The sequence below is a fragment of the Neolamprologus multifasciatus genome, chromosome 16, assembly GCF_963576455.1.
Source record: "Neolamprologus multifasciatus chromosome 16, fNeoMul1.2, whole genome shotgun sequence".
Lineage (NCBI taxonomy): Eukaryota > Metazoa > Chordata > Actinopteri > Cichliformes > Cichlidae > Neolamprologus > Neolamprologus multifasciatus.
In genome coordinates, this window is record NC_140454.1 from 5,031,750 (window position 1) to 5,050,991 (window position 19,242).

The 19,242-nt window shown below is 39.1% G+C and overlaps 2 protein-coding genes across 2 annotated transcripts; one reads left to right on the plus strand and one right to left on the minus strand.

The window, feature by feature from the left end:
* Positions 1-1,751: 1,751 nt before the first annotated feature.
* Positions 1,752-7,041, plus strand: pdcl3 (phosducin-like 3). Its single transcript, XM_085136017.1, has 6 exons — positions 1,752-1,882; positions 2,858-2,975; positions 3,123-3,213; positions 3,565-3,708; positions 5,280-5,488; positions 5,870-7,041. The coding sequence occupies exons 1-6, from the start codon at positions 1,877-1,879 to the stop codon at positions 6,013-6,015; spliced, it is 714 nt and encodes a 237-aa protein (XP_084992143.1). The 5' UTR covers positions 1,752-1,876; the 3' UTR covers positions 6,016-7,041.
* Positions 7,042-7,349: 308 nt separating this feature from the next.
* On the minus strand, positions 7,350-15,339 carry nms (neuromedin S). The gene is made up of 7 exons (XM_085136020.1): positions 11,565-15,339; positions 9,887-9,933; positions 9,438-9,494; positions 8,750-8,776; positions 8,594-8,647; positions 8,100-8,174; positions 7,350-7,389 (listed from the first exon to the last, which is right to left on the minus strand). The coding sequence occupies exons 1-7, from the start codon at positions 11,803-11,805 to the stop codon at positions 7,357-7,359; spliced, it is 534 nt and encodes a 177-aa protein (XP_084992146.1). The 5' UTR covers positions 11,806-15,339; the 3' UTR covers positions 7,350-7,356.
* Between the last annotated feature and the right edge of the window lie 3,903 nt (positions 15,340-19,242).

Consider the following 19,242-nt stretch of genomic DNA (forward strand, 5'->3'; position numbering starts at 1 on the left):
GTACACACCTATAACACATTGTACTTTGATTAATAAGTTTTAAAAAAATGCACAGTTTGTGAAAAACAGGGTCAGAGTGAGAGCTCTTCACTTTATTTTCTCCTGTTCCGCATTTCACCAACTTTCCCTTCCGCCAGTTCCGGTAGTGAGCCAGTGACCGTTCTGTGATTGGACCTTCGCGTGAAACAGCCCTCAGGTGTTTGACTGTAAAACAAAAGAGTTTCTGTGAAAAGTGAAACACTGAAAGACTGTCAGTGGAGTGGAAAACAGCTTTTTATGTTATAGGACTTGTAATGTATCCTGTATAGGACCTGGATGATAAACACTGGAAATGTGTAATAAGGAACACATAGAGAGATAATATAGGATATATTATCCCAACAGATCCACCGGCAGGTGCACTTCACACCTGCTTCCATTAAAACCCACGCTCTGTGACACTCCCACAGTGTGGGTTGAAACTGAACCACGCAAAGTTTCACTCCTGTTCTGTGCAGACTGCGATTGCGCTTTGTACTTGTTTTATCAAACAATCTGCTGGATCCTTGACTTAAGGTTAACTGTAGGTTGCACGGGATGAACAAAACCTGTTGCAACGGTGAGCGTTTGAATGAACAGTTTCACAACAGATCTAAATAACTCTAAACCTTTTTAAAAATTAACAGAGTATGACATAAAAAAAAAAAAGTGCTTGAAGCGAACCACCCCCACAGCACAAACGACCTTTATGATAACTCGATTAAACACAGATTTTTTTAAGGGGCCAATAAACCAACCTATTCATTTGAAAATAAAACTTCAGCTCCTTTATTCACAAGGGGTCGCTCGACATGTTTTGACTGGGGACTCTCTTTTTTGTCCTTATACCGGAAGCCCTTCCTGAGGTAAGCCCAAAGGGGTTTCCTGTGAACAAACCTGGGGCCTTTTTTTTCTAAGGCACATCTGTTAAACACCACACTATAAGGCCTTCAGTTCTTGGATATTTTAATGGTGCAACTTGACAGGCAATGTTGCCGTTAATGAAGCTCCCAAAATAAAATGATAAATAAAATGATAGCCTATAGGGTGAATCTGGGACTTTGAGTAGTTCGCTTTCCGCCCTCCTTTAATAGTGACAGACCAGCAAAAATAATATATCTATATTCATATATAGTTACATGTGATTATTTTTGAGCTCGGATGGATGGCAGTGGTGTAAAGCTGAGGAAGAAGGGGAAGAAGAAAAGGAGGAAGTTAAGTAAACAAAATGACCGCGGTCAAGCGGAAGGATCTCACTGTGTTACCAGTTTCATGCAAACATCTATGAAAATCTGTGAATAAAAAAATATGTACACCAGTACTTACTGTTATTGTGTGCATAACGTGGCACCTATCCGTATATGAATCGCTAATAACCTAATCACTTATTGTTTAGTACACTTGAGAGGCTTTGCGTTGTGTGCCCTTTTTACATCCCACAGTAAATATTGTACTCTGTGTGTGTGTGTGTGTGTGTGTGTGCGGCACCTGTTTGGATTCGCTCTCAGCAGCCACAAATGGAATGCTCCGCTCTCATTCCTTATATGGGCACATTGCGCCTCAACAGGAACTTGGTGTCTCTGTTATTATTGTCCTCCCCGTGAAGTGTTTTTTCCTAGTCCTTCTAAAATCAGGAATTTTTGTTTTTATACCACAGTAAAAAAAAAAGTTCAGTAAATGTTTGAGACATTATATAGATAGTTACAGGGGGTTATTTTAATGCTGGGTATTTTTTGTGCGCATGTGAAACAGTCACAGGTTTTTGTTTTCCGTCGGAATCGATTTGGCTGCGCTCCTTCTATTTCCGCGTCTGGGAGGGGAACAGTGGTGTGATTTCAGAGAACTCTTATCAGTCAAAATGCAGGTTGGTAAACCTTCTTTAGTTTGTTAAAAGTCACAGCGTACCGGCTGTGAATAAGAATATTTAACGTCATTTAAAGCCGTGTAACGTGACGACGTAATTTTCTAGATATTTAGCCAGCAGTGTCTCTGAGCACTCAATAGCTTTACACTTAGCTAGCAAGCTAGCCCTATAACACTTCAAACCAGTTAAAAGGTCTCGGAATAGTCTGGGACCAGAGTTGAAACGATTACTGTCAAACTAAAAAATAAACGTTGGCACACGAAGACTTTTATATGGTAGCAGATTTGCTAAAATATTTTGTGGAAACGATAAAAAATGTAAAAACTTTTAAACACTGATAAATCCAGTTACCTGTAGTCTTTTAAAAAATGTTTATAGTTTATTTAAGTTTAATAAGTGTTTATTAAAAGGGTAAATAACAAATAATGTTTTGATGTTAACTTTTTAACGACCTGGAGCCTATACTACGAAGTGAGTTCAACATACCCAGGGCTGTGTTTCCGTTATCTGGATTCACTCATTCTAACATTGGCTATCAAGATAAGCAGTCACCCAAAGCTGGGTATCAGCTTGCTAAGTTAATCTACAGTTTTCCTTGTTTGTTCACATCAAAGGGGTTCTGTTGACCAATCTAGTAGGGACGTTTCACGGATCATGAGGGTTTTCTTCCGCAGAAAACGATCCCAATGAGTGCCGCTAAAAATATGATCTGCAAACAAATCCACTTAGTTTGTGATAAAATAGGAGTATAGCAGAGCTCTTATACATTCACTTTAAGCAACCATAAAACACATCCAGACCCATAGAGTGCACATGCCTTATCTTAGTCCATAGCACTATCTTGGCTTATTTGTTAGATCAAGTTAACTCGTGGAAGTAATTTGTTTGCACAAAGACTGACTTTGGAATGTCATGTTGTTTTTTCACATCGCATGGAAACCCAGATTAAAAGAAACCTTTTTCTTTTCTCTTTAGGACCCAAATGAAGATACAGAGTGGAATGATATTCTGAGAAAGAAAGGAATTCTTCCTCCCAAGGAGACACCTAAGGAGGATGAAGAGGAGGAGCTGGCCCTCCAACAGCAGTCTGTTGGTAAGAGAGATCAGTCATTCTTTGTAGCTTAAACTGCAAAAGGCAACTTTTTACCCAACGTAACATAGTTTGCAAATACCAGTTAAATGCACATGAAATATTCAGATGTATTATTTGATATGTTAATTTTTTTTTTTCTCTGATCAGTTAAAACATATGAGGACATGACGTTGGAAGAGCTAGAGGAAAATGAAGATGAGTTCAGTGAGGAAGATGAAGCAGCCATTGAGATGTATAGGTAAACAATACAACAACTTGAGCACAACTCAAGTAGAGTGGAACAAGAATAAATAATTTCAGCTTTATGCTGGTGGTTAGTTGCCTGTTTGTTTACACCTTCTGCTTGCACCCATTAGACCTCTTGATCTGTTGTTGTTTTTTTTTTTTGGTGAGGTACTGTTAAATTATCTTGGGAAAAGCTGATTTTAACTATAATGTGGTAGTTAAAAATATATAATTAGTATTTTCTGTTGGTCATGAAAAAGAAAACATTTTGCTAGAGAAGAAAATCTCTGTCTTAAACTTTTCTTGTGGATTGATATTCATGTGAGTTTGTCGGGGTACTGATGTAGGCTGCGTCTCCTTGCAGACAGAAGCGTCTTGCAGAATGGAAAGCAACCCAGATGAAGAATGTGTTCGGTGAGGTGGCAGAAATCTCTGGACAGGACTACGTCAAAGAGGTCAACAAGGCTGGAGATGGCATCTGGGTGGTGCTGCACCTCTACAAGCAGGGGTAGGTCATCCAGTAATCATGAATGAGGAAAATATTAAGTGACGTTTTTCATTTCGTGTTTATAAGGGTATATTTACCATTAATCTCAGTTATTTTACATGTTTTTTCTTTGAATAGACTTAGCACTTCCAGGTTGCTGTTATCATTAAAATGTTTTAATTGAACAGTCGGATTATGTTTGTTCAGTTTTAGGGCTGTTCGATATAACGATATATATCGGATGACGATATAAAAACGTCTCTATCGTTTCATTTTACGCTATCGTTTGTTTCGTGGTGTCGCAAAATAAACTGTTTACAGCAATATTTTTTCATGGTTTTGATGGTCACTGTAGTGGCTATATTAATTTCTTAAAGTTCTCTCTTTCTCTTATATTTAATATAACCACACTACGGACGGACAAGCGCCTGTTTTTATGCGTTGTCGTTAGCAACAACGACGGTAACACCATCGCGTGTCCGCTTGTTTATGTACCACATAAACCTTTCACAATAAAGCTCAAGATCCTGTTGAGACTTTTCAAAATAAACTGAATCACATGAAAGAGCAGATTATTTACGGATGAGAAGTAAAAAAAGAGCCACCAGGTGCTAAAAAATAAACCTTAGACTCAAACATTAGAGCAGGCTTTCCCCCGCAGCACGCCGTGTAATAAATACTCACAAAGAAAACGGCGGCTGTTACAACTTATGTCTAAAATGTATCGTTTCATGCATCGGTTAAAACACTCGACTCCAGCTACATGACGCACAGCTGGAAACACTTCCCGCAAGTCGAGCTGCTCGAGAGTCACAGAATTTACAGAAAATGTTACATTTTTGTGATTTAAATCGTTATCGGGACGATAGAATTCTTATATCGGGATATGAGATTTTGGTCATATCGCACAGCCCTATTTAGTTTTATAGATTGCAGCAATTAAAATGCTATTGAACAAAATCTCAAACAAATCTACTTTCTAAGTTAGAGAGAATTTATTTTTGGTGATGTGAAAAGCTGTTCTAAGTCCAGAACACTTCATGGTTGGAGGTGATCCTGGTATTTTGAGCAGGTAAACTGCAAACCGTTGCTGTTTGAAATACAGTGTCTTGTAATTCTTAAAATTAAATTCTTTGATTTGTTAAATTACCTCACATTTATTTGATAATGTGTTATTTCCATTCTTTATATGCTTCTGCTTAGATATGAGTTTTTTTCTTCTTCATGCACTTGGTTGCTGTTTGAATATCTGTTTTTGTGTTTTGTAGTTTGGATAAAATAAGAAGGGATCAGTTAGCCAATGGCAATCTGGAGATTTTGTAATTAACTAACTGGCCAAATAATTAATGCCATTGGGCCATCATTGTGGCTCACGTCCCCAGTACTGTGCCTAAATGTGATTCGTATTGGTATAACCATTCAGTACTGCTGATCTGATGCCGTCTATTTCATATTCCACACACGTTCACTTGGGGCAGGAAACAATTACTGACATTAACATTAACTGACATTAAAAATGAGCAACTGTTGTCACAAAGTTTACCACCAACAGGTCAGTCTGATGTTTTCTCTCCATTCATCTCCCTTACCAGCATCCCTCTGTGCACCCTCATCAACCAGCACCTGAGCGCATTAGCCAGGAAGTTCCCTCAGACCAAGTTCCTCAAGTCCATCTCCACCACCTGCATCCCCAACTACCCCGACCGCAACCTGCCCACCATCTTTGTTTACTTCGAGGGCGAGATGAAGGCCCAGTTCATCGGTCCTCTGGTCTTTGGGGGCATGAACCTGAAAGTTGAAGGTAAGAGGCGACTTGCTGACAAAACCGAACATTTTTTAAGCACAAAACTAACTGACTGTAGGCCTGACAGACCTATCTCTGAGTGGATACAATGATCGTTTTGTGTTGTTTTAAACTGGAAAATATCAGGAAGTCATGTTTTCATTTTTCAGCAGTTGCACTTTTAGTCAGGTTGTTTGGTTTTAATGATAGATACTGTTAGAATTCTATTAAGTCACTAAAGCTCGTTTGAGAGGTATGAATTTATTTTCAGTACATCTCAGTGTATCGCATGTAATTTTGGAAGCTGCAGTTTGTCAATCTGTTGAGCGATATTGCATCGGCTATACCTCATGTTATGCGATTGAAGTGTCTATAATTCATGTTGCGTGTCCCAATCAGAGCTGGAGTGGAGGTTATCAGAAACTGGAGCCGTGAAGACAGACCTGGAGGAAAACCCCAAGAAACAAATCGAAGACAAGTTAATGTCATCGATAAGAAGTTCACTTCCTACACGAAAAGACAGTGACTCAGAGGATGAGGATTAAAAAAAAGTAAACACCTGTAACTTCAACCACAAAAGCCATGTGACCGCTACATGGAAAACACTCCGAAGACCTTAAAACCGAGCAGAGGGGGCGGCTTCTCCTTTGTCAGCATGTGCGTTGTGTGTTGTAACCATGTAGGTGGCGCTCTTATACTGGATCGTCCTGTATTTGGACAGGCCACTGGGCTGCTGGAAAGTGTCAAACCTACATTATGATCATCCTACAGTACATTTCAGCAGGGGAAACAACAACTGTTTTGTAATTTGAATAAACATTGAACTGTATCAACTAGGGCTGCTCGATTATGGCAAAAATGATAATCGCGATTATTTTCACTGAAATTGAGATCTCAATTATTTGATGATATTTATTTAACAATAACAATGTGTTGAATAATGACTTTAAAGATTGTCAAAAAATAATATAAAATAGTGTGCAAATACTGATAACAGTGCAAATGTTTGCAATATAAAAAAAAATGAAAAATGTAAACATCTATGTTTAGTGAACTTTGCAGTGTTGCTCTGTGGTGCAGCTACGACACTGTAGCAAAGTTTACACACTGTGTCTACTTGATCCACGTCTGACTCCGCGAACCCATAATGTTTCCACACCACTGAAGTTTTTTTTTACCTCTCTTTTCAACCAACAGCAGTCACTCTCCTCTCCAAATAACTTCTGCTTAGCTTTCCGAGCTTCCCGCGGGTCCTCTTAATTGTTGTGACACGTGTTGGAAATGCAGAGAGGTGCGCTCGATTTGCCACACGGAGCAGCGCGAGAGTAAAACACGAGGGAGGGGCTAATAATCGGCCCAGTCATTTTTAATGATCGTTGAAAGCCCAGATCGTAATCGAGATTAAAATTTGATTAATCGAGCAGCCCTAGTATCAACTACGTCTTCACAAAAGCATCACAGACGAGTTTTAACTTTTTTTTAATACCGTTTCATGATAATTATGTCACAAAATGTACATGTACATTTAATTCTGGTCAATTAAATGTGAGTTCACCTCTTTGCCACAGCGATCAGTGACAGTTTTGTGTTGTTTTGTTTTAGATACTCATGTCTTGTGTAACAATCTGCCAAATTTGCTTGGTGACAGTTCCCGTCCGATGACACCAATTTTTTATTTATTTTTTTTGCATTTGCAAGCAACAAGACACACGGCAGCTTTAGCAACACACTTCAGTTTTTTTCCAGCTATACAGTCAAATTGTTTCTGTTAACAAAAAAGTTACAGATGCTGTTGCGTGGTCCATCAGTTGATTTTGAGTGTGATGTCCGCAGGTGGATCTGCCAGCTGCTCTTCTTCTGATAGGTGTGTGTTTGTTTGTTTTCTTTTACAACATCCCCTCTGGCAGACCTCGAATCTTCTGTTTAATTAGCAGGAGATGAAGAGAAAGAGTCAGTCGCTACATTGAACCTTAGTAATGCAATTAAAAGTGATACATGCTGGCTAATTCTTAATCACTGGTTCACTACCTGAAAAGGTTAAGTCTTTATAGGCAGAAGAGAAATGAGTGGAAAGTATGGGGTGTGTGTGTGTGTGTGTGTTTTCGAGAATGTCTGCTGTGCGTGCAGAGAAGAGATGAAAATGTTTCTGCTGTTTTTAGTCTTAATAATGGAAAAAATGCACATTTTCACTTTAGCGCCATAGTTTTAGCATTTATTATATCTCTTAAGTGTATGGAGTCAATTTTAGAGATGCTAAAGGACAGTTTGGGCAACTTTTTCATGTGTGCTGTGCCAAAAACGTTTGTTTTTAATCTAGTTTCTTAACTGTATTGTTTTGCCTACTTAGACATTTTTTTAGTGAGATGAAATGAATTATGGGAGCAATAAACAGTTCCTGCTTGAGCAGCTCAAAACCTCTTTAGCTTGCAAACACTGATTAACGTGAATGGCTCACCAGCCAAAAACTGTTTACTACCTCCAATTGTTAAGTAGGAAGCTTTAAAAGTCCCTAAGCTTGAGAGATGACCTCAGTTGTCTGCAGTTTTTCTATCCGCTTCATTCATAACCCTGCTCTGAAACCTTCAAGTAAAAAAAAATCAGTTAAAAGCATTCAGATCTGTGTTCTCACCAAAAGTACCACCTTCTTCTTTCTCCTCTGGGAAAGCTTTGGTGAAAGTCGCATGAGAGGGTGAACTGAATGAGACTGGAGGAAGAAAGAGAGAGAGCTTCATGAGGATCTGCTGAGTAGGCCAAAAGACCAAAATTTGCTCCAGATTTCAGTATTTAAAGTCGCATTTGCCACCTGCTGTCATGCTGTATCAGCTCTGTGAGGCAGCCGACAGCATCCAAATGGCCAGTTCTGAAACTGAAACTTACTTAGGTTTGTTTGCCGTTTTCAGGGGTGAAAAAAGAGTCTTTAGATTTGTTGTTCACTTCAAAATTCATAATCAACCTGAAAGCCTCAAAGCAGATGTTTTGTGTTCTCCTTTTCCACCCATGCTGCCAATTGAAATGACCAAAAGCAGTTTAAGCACTGCATTAAATTAAAGCAATAACTCTCAAAAATGACAAATTAATGGAAACATCAGACACTAAGATTGATTGGTTTGCTCATTTGCTCACCTCTTTTTGTACAGCTCCAACAGAGTTGCGTGCTTTGGAGTAATGAAACAGGAACTGGGCGGGGGGGGGGGGGAAGGAGCAGAATCAGTGAGCTGGTGCTGAACAAACAGCAGAAATGATGGAAAAGTGTAAAGACAACTAGGGAAGAAAACCTACTCTTTTGAAGACATTCTGAACCTGCTCCTGTGGGGGAAGGAAAACAATTAGGCATTAATAACAGAATTAAAGTTCTCACACTTGATCCTGCCTCCACTGACTCTTGAATACAGTAAACAGGCAAAACAGCAACAATTCAGCAAAACGTAAGAGAGCACACAATGATTCCAGCTCTGTTACTTCCTCTGGCTGTCACGTTGTCTTCCTGTTGACTCGGTGGCTCACCTGCCCACTCCATAACTTCAAAAAGAGATAATCTTGGGTAGCAACCCAGACACAGTCATGTTTATCCTGCTAACCAGCTTTTAGACGGTGAGCAGGATAACCGTCTAAAACCGTCTTCTTTTAAACGCACTTTTTTGTACTTGCGTATGCCTCTGCTGTGATGTAATGTTTTTTATTTAAAGGACGTGCATTTGACACAGCTCGCTGAAGAGAATTGAAATTTGACATGTGAGCATCTATTGAACTGGACTTTTATTTTTTAAGGATTAGTTTGTCAGCTGTGGTTTGAAGGTTTTTCACAAGTCAAGCATTAAAAGCAATTTTTAAAGTCATATAGTTTGTGATCATACGTCGAAAACCCCTTTAAAGTGTTAGCATGAGGCCTATAGCATAGAATAGAATAGAATAGAATAGAATAGAATAGAATAGAAACCTTTAAAGTAGCTTTAAAATGTTTGCCTACCTCATTCTGGTCTCTCCGCAAGACACCACTCAAATCATCACTTCTGATCCCTCGCACCTGCAGACAAACAGTACACTTATTTACAGCTCGAAAGCTGGCAGTGAATGCAACATAATACCTTTGACCAGTGATTTTTCTATTCTTACTTCTTATTTTCCCACAAAACACAACAGCAACACTGTTTGCAAGTAAAATAGAACATTTGTACTCAAACTTCTAAGTGTCTATATACAGAGTTGCTCAAAGCACTGAATGTGTGGCTGAGTGCAGATGACACTGTTCATCAAACTGGCAATAAGTAATGCTAATTACACAAGAAATGTAGACCAGAATGAGTGGATCATCCACTAAGTTAGGAGGAAAATAAGAACAGCAAAAACAAAAATTGTAGAGACTTTGAAAAATGCCTCAGTGATGGAGGGATGATTGTAAATGAAGAGTCTCACTACCTTTTGTAACACTATGCCGTCTTCCCACTGATCAAGAGGACTGGCATCTGGATAAAGATACACATAATGTTAATACTTATCAATTTTTTTATAGTAGGGCAGCATAATTCAATAAATGTAACATTGTAATTGGACTGATACCACGACGTCATGCATATGTAGCCCAAAATAATAATTTGGAAGTCCTTTATCATCATTTATTGTATTTTTATGTGTTCAAATTTCATATTATTATTAAGCCTCTAATATCAGGAGGCTGCCGGTGTATGTTTGATGCAATACTACATATGACTGTGAGGCTCGGGCTGCTCATGAGTGACTGTTATCGAACGACATGCTGAAAACGTTCAAGCTTTCCTCAATAAGCGTCTTTAAGCTGTCAAAGAAACATTTCAGAATAATAACATACAGGTTGGAGATAGTGTTACGAATTTCAGAAATCTCATTAAAAAACCTATTTGGACCGACATCCACTGGTTCTGTGTCATTTCATTTACAATTTTCTCCATGTTCACATGTTGCTGTCTGCATAGATGTGCTTACGTCACTGTCACTGCGCGTTTCAGAGTTAAAACAGAGCGCAACATTTTAATACGAGGTCAGGTAAATGCTTTCCATCCAGGCATCACACTCCTTCATTTAGAAGGGAAATTTCTTTGATTAATCATTTTAATAGGGGATTGGTACTTGTAATAGAGTACATTTTACATTGATATAATTCTACTGGTACTAAATTTTAATAATAAATGCATTTCTTTTCTCTTACAATGAGTCATTTATAAAAGATTGCCCCAGTCTGAGCAGAGCACCCAGACTGGAGTAAGACTGTACATATTGTACCAGTTTTTGCACTTGCACACATTGTGACTTTTTTTTTAAAAAAAAGTGGGATGACCTTGAGCTAACATCACCTATAGGGGCATTTATGAAGAATTATTATTAATCAGAATCATACATTATGCCTATCACATCTTGGTGTGTCACCAGTCACCATTCATTACATCACAATCCATTCACTACATACCAATTTTATACTTTTGTTTAAAATATCCAGTGAAGAAGTCTTATTAATTAAAAAGACTGCGCAAGATAGTGCATCTTTGAGTACAAAGCACATCAACCTATATTTATTAGCTCATTATGGATCTGTACAGCACTGATAAATCATTCAGTGACAATGAATGATTGAGTTAGAACTTGTTAACCATTTCAATGTTGGCGACGTTGTGTTACATTGTGGTGTTAGTCCCTCTTTAATTGCCTCTCAATCCACCTATGCTTTGCTATAAAAACATATACTGAGAGTTTAAGTGGAAGCTGAAATAGTCCTACAACTATGACTCAGATATTCCTTGTTTCCTGAAACCAGTGATGAAGCCTATTTGTTATATAGTGAGCTGGAATTTTCCACTTCTTGCATCAGGAGTAGTGTACCATAAATAATTATTTTAAAAAGTTACACTAAATGTACGACTGGCTTCATAACTTAGAGGCGCATTCATAAAGATATAAAACCTTAAAAAAATGCACTCAAATTTACACTTTGTTTATAAGTGATCACCACTGAAAACAACTTTTATTTTAGCTGCTGATTAATTTCAGCTGCCAAAAACAACTCATGCACCTTGACGATGGTGCTGGTTTACATGTATCTGACTCAGTATCGTGTTTCACCCACCTGTTGTGCTCCAACATCCAAAGCAAATGAATAAACACAGCAGAAAAAGTTGTTGCACAGCTGACAGAGTCATATCTCCACTTTCTTCTTCTTCTTCTTCTTTCTCTCTGTGTTTGAGGAAGGTCTGCTTGACGTGGCTCTGCTCTCCGCTCTCGTCTCCTGACAGCTGTGAGTGTTCTGAATGCATTGCCCTCTGCCCGCAGCACTTTAAAAGCACGCAACTTTGCTGGCTGACATGCATCTCCTCAGGTGGCCAATCACAAACACACCAATCTGAGCATCAGCAAACCCGCTTGCGCAAACTCCAACGCACCTTGCACTCCCTCCATCTCTCTCTCTCTCGCTCCACTCACAGGGCGTAGAGTTGGAAAAATACAGAGCACTTGGAATGTCGAGCTCTGGGAGTATTGGGCTGTTTTGCTGCGTGGACTGACGTCAAGTTGATAACAAAGATATGACTGGAGTCTCCTTCAGGAAAAGGAAAGTGGATGGTGAATCTGATTAAGAAAAACAGCCAATAAACTGCATTAAATGGTAAAAAGATTACCAGCATTTAATGTGAACTCCTGCCGGGAAATTGTTATTGTTCCTTAATGTATGATTACTGTACTCACATATCGCCTAATTAAGATACAGAAACAAATGGACACTCTCAGGTGATTCTGAAGATCTGCAGCTATAAATGAATATGAAGATTCATGCTCTCTTGTTCTGGTCTTGATGTAAATGTTACTGGGATGTGATTGGACGGTGATTAATTTTCGTATGAGGAGATTTGTATGAGCTTGAGTAATATGGGATGTTTGCTTTAGTCAAAAAGTTCTGCTTTAAAACAACCTAAAACGGCATGTTGTTGTTTCTGCTGGGTTATCACATGCTGTAGTACGTTCTTACAGGACGCATTATTTCTAAAGGACTCGTGTTAAATCCTGGCAACCCTGGACTTGCAATGTTCCTGTCACTTCAAAGATAATCTGGGAATGTCAGGCAATGAGTCTCTGCTTCGGGAAAACCAAGAATTGAGCTTTAACTCGTTTCAAACCCCTTTAGAAGCCTCAGCAGCTTCTAAAAGTTTCTGAACATCAACTAGGGAAGTCTAATTTTTCAGCTAAATCTTATTCTGAGAAAGTAAGACTGGCCTGGCATCTGTTAGACTGAAAACCCTACGAGAAGCTACAGGGCAAGTTAAAGCTTGCTAAAGCTTCCTGAAGTAAGCATTCATAGATAGATAGATAGACCTGAAGCCTGCACACCTTGTTGTTTTATTTAACAGATTAAGCAGCACACCGTGTCAGGTGGTGCTGTGACGTGGACACTGTATGTTATTCTTTCAGGGATTAACTGTTCTGATCGAGTAGACTGGAGGCACCGCACTCATATTTCCCCCGACACTGACACCAGATTTTGTACCAAAACCTACTAATAAAGGTGAATCTGCATTGTTACACCCTGGAAACACTTAATTTTTTTCTTATTCATTGTTTTGGTTTTCCTATTTTTTTTCCAGCGATCAACTCACAGGTGATTAACACCCGATTCTGAACCTCTGCTGTGTCTTTTAACCTCTTTTTATTCATTGTTTTGGTTTTATGAAGAAAATCTGTCCCACAAGAAGCAGATAATCTGTTATCTGTGATAGACAGACTTTCCTTGTAGACAGGCAGAGAGGAATATATTAAACCAATAAATTACGCAAAGGTTACAGACAAAAATGTTTTTGATAATCTATGATTATCTCTCACCCCAACCGGTCGCAGCAGATGGCCCCGCCCCGTCCTCAGCCTGGTTCTGCTGGAGGTTTCTTCCTGTTAAAAGGGAGTTTTTTCTTCCCACTGTCACCAAAGTGCTTGCTCATAGGGGGTCATATGATTGTTGGGTTTTTCCTCTGTATGTATTATTGTAGGGTCTACCTTACAATATAAATCCCTTTGAGGTGACTGTTGTTGTAATTTGGCGCTGTAGAAATACCTTTTGCTTAAAAGTCTTCATAAAAAATCTGCATAATCAAGACTGACACTTTTCAAAGATACAAATACTAATTTCGTGCATTCATATTTTGCTGATTTGCAATATGTTTTTATCTTTCTGTAGCTTTGCTTTTATTCTGTTTTGCATGACTGTGGGTATCAGTGCATCTACACAAACCCTGACCGAAAAGCTTAAACCTTAAACATAATTTAAGTGATTATCAAATGAAAAGTCTACTCAACCTGCTGATTGAGCCTCTTTGTCATGCAACAAAGAGAAAAGGGGAAAAAGCAATAAACTCAAACATTGTTTACTCTTGAATCTTTCAAGTGTGCGTATATGAAGATCTGGTAATCAGGGGTCATCTTGTGTGATTGCCTTGTACAAAAACAAAGGAAATGGGAATGACTGAATCACAGAGAAACAGTTGATGTGTTTCTCATTCTGAAAAATAGACATGCTCCATTCCACGGCACTTACGCAAAAACCAAATGCTTGATTTAAAACATACAGCAATGACGGATCTGATGAGAAATAAATGGTTATTTTTTCATTTGTACTTTCAGTTTAGGTAACACGTATGTACGTACCAGTTTTACCTTTGCTATTCAAAGGAAACGCAAAAAACGACGATACCAAGCTAATGAAGTTTTTGAGTAGCAAACAGTGATATAGCAATAAGAAAATTTGCAAAAATGATGACTTGTGTAACTTTAATATTGCCTTTTACTACTTTTAAAATAAAATAAGGATACTGGGGTGAGGTGATTGCTCTCTGGTTGGGTACAGCTTTTATCTGTCACACACATCTTTGTGCTAACAGACAGGTGTTTCATTAAGTCTCGCTGAGGTACTTTTCACCCTGTCAGCAGTGTTGGGAAGGTTACTTTTAAAATGTATTCCATTACAGATTACAGAATACATGCCCCAAAATGTATTCTGTAACGTATTCCGTTACGTTACTCAATGAGAGTAACGTATTCTGAATACTTTGGATTACTTAATATATTATCATGCTGTTTACAACTACATGAATGTACTATTGCTGTGATTTATTACTGTTACTGAAGGTCCGCGGCTCCGAACCGTAGTAAAGGGACCTCTGACTAATACGTCAGGTTCTTGTCGGGCTCGTAGCCGAAAACTAGCTTAACTTTGTTGTCTGGGTCAACTTTGCTAGCGAGAGACAGAGAGAGGCGTTGAAAGGCTGCTCCAACAGAACTTATTGTTTTTGGAGGAAAACACGAACACGGTGTACAGTCGAGTCTTAATAGCTTACTTACAACTGGGCTCGTCAGGCACTCTTCTTGGCTGCAGTGGTTATTATTATATTTACATGCTTCCAGCTCCCGTTTCTGCTCATGACATCTCTACTTTTCCTTTTTCTCCCTCCCTCGCTCACAGACACATAACGTGTATGGCGGTCCATTCTCCCTGCAGCACGGACTACACTGCCCATGATGCTACATTCTTTAGAGCTATACCTGTATCATTCTGCGTATTAGCTTAGCACAACAACAACAAAAAGGTGCTCTCTCACCCAGGAAACACACAGAGAGAGAGAGAGCGTCACCCTGTAACCATGGCAACCGTAACGCTGCCACCTGCAACAACAGAACGTAGCTGTCAAACAAAACCCAAACAGTCCTGACCCGCCACAATATGAAACAGGAAAGTACCGCCGTGTAATCCATTTATTTCAACAAAGTAACTGTACTCTAAATACCACCTTTTTAAACGGTAACTGTAACGGAATACAGTTACTCATATTTTGTATTTTAAATACGTAACGGCGGTACATGTATTCCGTTTGAGAGTTGCTATAGAAACAGCCTCCTCATTTGTTGTTTTAAGTTTTCTGTAATGAATTCCCTCATGATCTGTGGCACTCCAATGTTGACTCTGTGCTGCATGTGCCAGTCAGATGCTCTCTTTGTTCAGTCTGCCATAATCTCTTTTTTTCTATATAGTTGTGGCCAGGTTCTGACATTACTGGAGGTTTTTTTTATGTTAAGAAATATTGATTTTTGTCACATAATCTTATCGTCTCCATGTGCAGGCAGGATTGCCGCCTAGAAATAGACCACGAGAAGGTTTGGGTTTTCTTTTTATATGATCCTGGGCATCTAATTGCATGATGCAGACAAATAGGAGGCATGTATTTTAATCATTCTGAAAATAAAGTTCAAAATGTTAACCTATAACAGGTGTAATAATTACGCTGCAAGCCACGGAAAGGAGAAGAACTTGGCTGGAAGTAAATTAAATTTAAAAAATGGCAGAAAAGTGAGCACAAGAGGGCAAGAAGGATGTGCTGAAACAAGGCAGAAAGGGCACTAGAAGCGCAGGAGAGGATAATTATTATAAAACTGATGTAGGAGCTAAACTCAAAAGGACAAAAAATGATATCATACCAGAATAACAGAGGAACAGAAACAGAAACAGGAATGTAACAAACATGAAAATACAAACTTCAAGCATTAGAAATTTCATTGAAATGTGTCAGTGCAGGAAAAGCAGATAGTGTGAAATGGTTCTACTGGTTCTGCTAGAAAAATATTCACTGAAGTCCCAAATATGCAGCTACTTAACTGTCTTCATCACTGGTTGTGTGGTGTACACAGGCCTTGTCCACCACAGGACATCTTCACTTGAAACCCTCAGCTACTGGATTCTTCTGTCTGTCCAGAAACCCTTTAAACTCAGTGCTTGTGGCCATATTGATTAAAAAAACTCTATCAGTTTGGTATCTTTTTCTATTTATCTGTTGCCAGTTTTATTTAGAATAGATTGTGTCCGAAAAAAAAAAAAATCAGTTTCCATGTTACAGGGGGTTGAGTTGTTTTTCCAAGTGTGGACATGCTTGTCAGCGACACCGGACCCATTAAAATAAATGAATTCACGTTGCAGCATGAGGTCACTACAAATACGGATTGCTTCTTCCAGGAAGTCAAAATTAAAAATTTCACAGGATCTCTAAAGCTGCATCACTGCTTCCTTGTAAACAAATGAAACTCCAGTTCACCGTGACTGTTGCACATTATTTGTATACTTGAAGCCTCAAAAGCATGTTTTTCCTCATAAACTATTATTATTATATGAGATTATGTGAGATTATTGAAACTATTCTGTTTCTTCCACCCATCCATCCCCAGCAGCCTGCTGTCACTCTGTGTTCAGCCTTTGTTGTAACTGATCATCGGTGGAATAAGATTCATATTCTTGGGCAATTCAAGAATATGAATCTCACTGAATATGTTCTTATGTGTGAATCTTGCAGTAAAGAGGAGGCCTCCAGAGTGCTGCTAGCTGCTACCAAGAGCTTCACAGTGTAATACTGACAGCCACTATTTGCAAGATTAGAATATTTGAAACCTGGATCCAATGAATCAGGAGACATTATAGCTCATCATTTTCTTTCCATCTGTCAAACCTTTTATTGTTATCTCCACTACCCTTCTGTAGAAGGCGAACCGTAAGTAACATGATCCACTGAATATTATTAAACAAGTGAGACAGATACTATTCAGCCTCTGAGGAATTCACGTCTGTATCCCCACATGATCTGATTTTTCACTCACTGAGGTGAGAATTAAACGCAGCTCTCTATCGTTCCACCCATTAACAAACATCAGAGCTGAATTTTCAGCACTAACACGAAGATTTCTGAACACTACCCGTCGCATACATGACAGAAATATTTGTGTCACGCTCTCGTGGCAGTATGGCGCATGATGCTTGCCTGAACAAAAATTGCCCATTAGCATCCCAAACACTAGTGATGTAACTCCCCGTGGTCGTAGGTTGACGTTTGTGCCATGACGGTACAGCTGCTGCCTATGGGTGCACACGGCGGTGTGATCCAATGAAGAAGTGTCCTGCAGTCTCGAGGTTCCCAGTATAGCATTTAGGCTGATTGGTTTGTTGCAACAGCTGCTTCACTACTATGAATCTCTTGAGACGCTTTTAGATTGGATAACCCAAGCTTGCTGCCTCTGTTTGTGTGTGTGTGCGCGTGTGGCTATGTGTTTGATTTGCTGCTACATCGCTACATCCTCCTAAAGGTTATGGGTGCTTGGTTGCGTATGACTGCACAAAGACAGAGCACCCTTGTTGCGTTGCATCACTTGGAGACTAGAAAGAACAAAGCAGAATGGAGAGCAAAGCTTGAACCTCATCCACCCACCAGATGTCCACTGACTTCTGCGCCAGTGTGCTCTGTTTACACCCACTGGCTACTTTGTTAGTTACACTTTGCTACTGCCAGGTTGGACCTCCTTTGGCCTTCAGAACTACCAAAATTCTTTGTGATACAGATTCAATAAGTTGCTGGAAACATTCGACTGAGATTTTGGTCTTTATTGGCATGATAGCATCACACAGTTGGGCCATATCTAAGGGTCGGGCTGTGTATGTTTCACTATTCAAGATAGGACGGATCCATGTGTTCATGTTGTTTATGTCAAAATCCAACCCTACCACCAGAATGTCACAGCAGATATCTATCAGAACAATCTTATCCAATCACCTCCTGTCCAATTTTGTGAACCCAAATGAAGTTCATCAGGTTCCTGATGATAGCTGATGTGAGTGGCATCCAGTCTTCTGCTGCTGTAGCCCATATGCATCTGAATCTGGATATAAACCAAATCTTTATTTCAAACATACAAGTAACATATGTTAATAAACATAAATATTCTGCTTAAAGGTTCAACATGTTCATTCAGAGCTGCTCTTCTGCATACCATAGTTGTAACAACAGAATACAGAAGAACATATCCTGAGTTTCAGTTACCTTTCCAGCAGCTTATGGATATTTTCTCTCCTTTGGGCCAACTTAAAAATGGTTATACAATATATATAAGATAGCAGCATAGCAGCATTTTCTGAAATACACGGACCAGCTCATCTGGCACCAACCTTGTTCAGTGTCACTTACATCACTCTTTTTCCCTCATGAAGATCCTCATTTTAAACGTCAGCAGGCCGTCTTGTCACCATGTCTGGATGCCTAAATGGATTGGATTGGTTGCGTGTGATCAGCTGGTCACAAAAGTGAAACAGAATGGTTTCCAAATTGAGACTGAATTTGCCAACCATTGTTGAGCTTCCCTTCTGCTTTTAGTTATCGATGAAGTGTAATTGCAAAGAAATAAAGATGTAGGCCTAAGAGGCTCCAAAGATCTTTTAAATTGTTTGTCTGCCTTTCAAACCAACCAGAACAACAGGAAGCTCCTCTCCAGAGTCAGCGTTTAACAGAAAAAAAGGTTCTTGATATTCCATTGTTTTTTGTTGGGGTGTTTACCACACACTGGCATTAACGAGTGAGCCCACATCACACTGTTGTTAAGGCCCATCAATGCTCTTCTCCTTATTAACCCCATAACTCAGCTTGCCCCGCCAGCAGGCATTACCTTTAAAATGACCCACAGTGTCGTATCTCACATGGTCGATGCAGCGCAAGTGCTCCTCGGGGAACCTGAAAACACATACACTTTAAAGGGCATTGCTCAACACTTTTTCGTGACCTGTGATCAAATTATACATATATATATATTTTGCTCGAGGACGTGCACAGTAACATGATTTGATGCTTTAGAAAGGAGACAAAAGTTGCTATTATTTCTATTATTCTTTTGATTTTAAGAGACTTCTTATCACAAGAGATAAAAACATCATGAAGTTGGAAATGTTTGATGACACCTCAAGG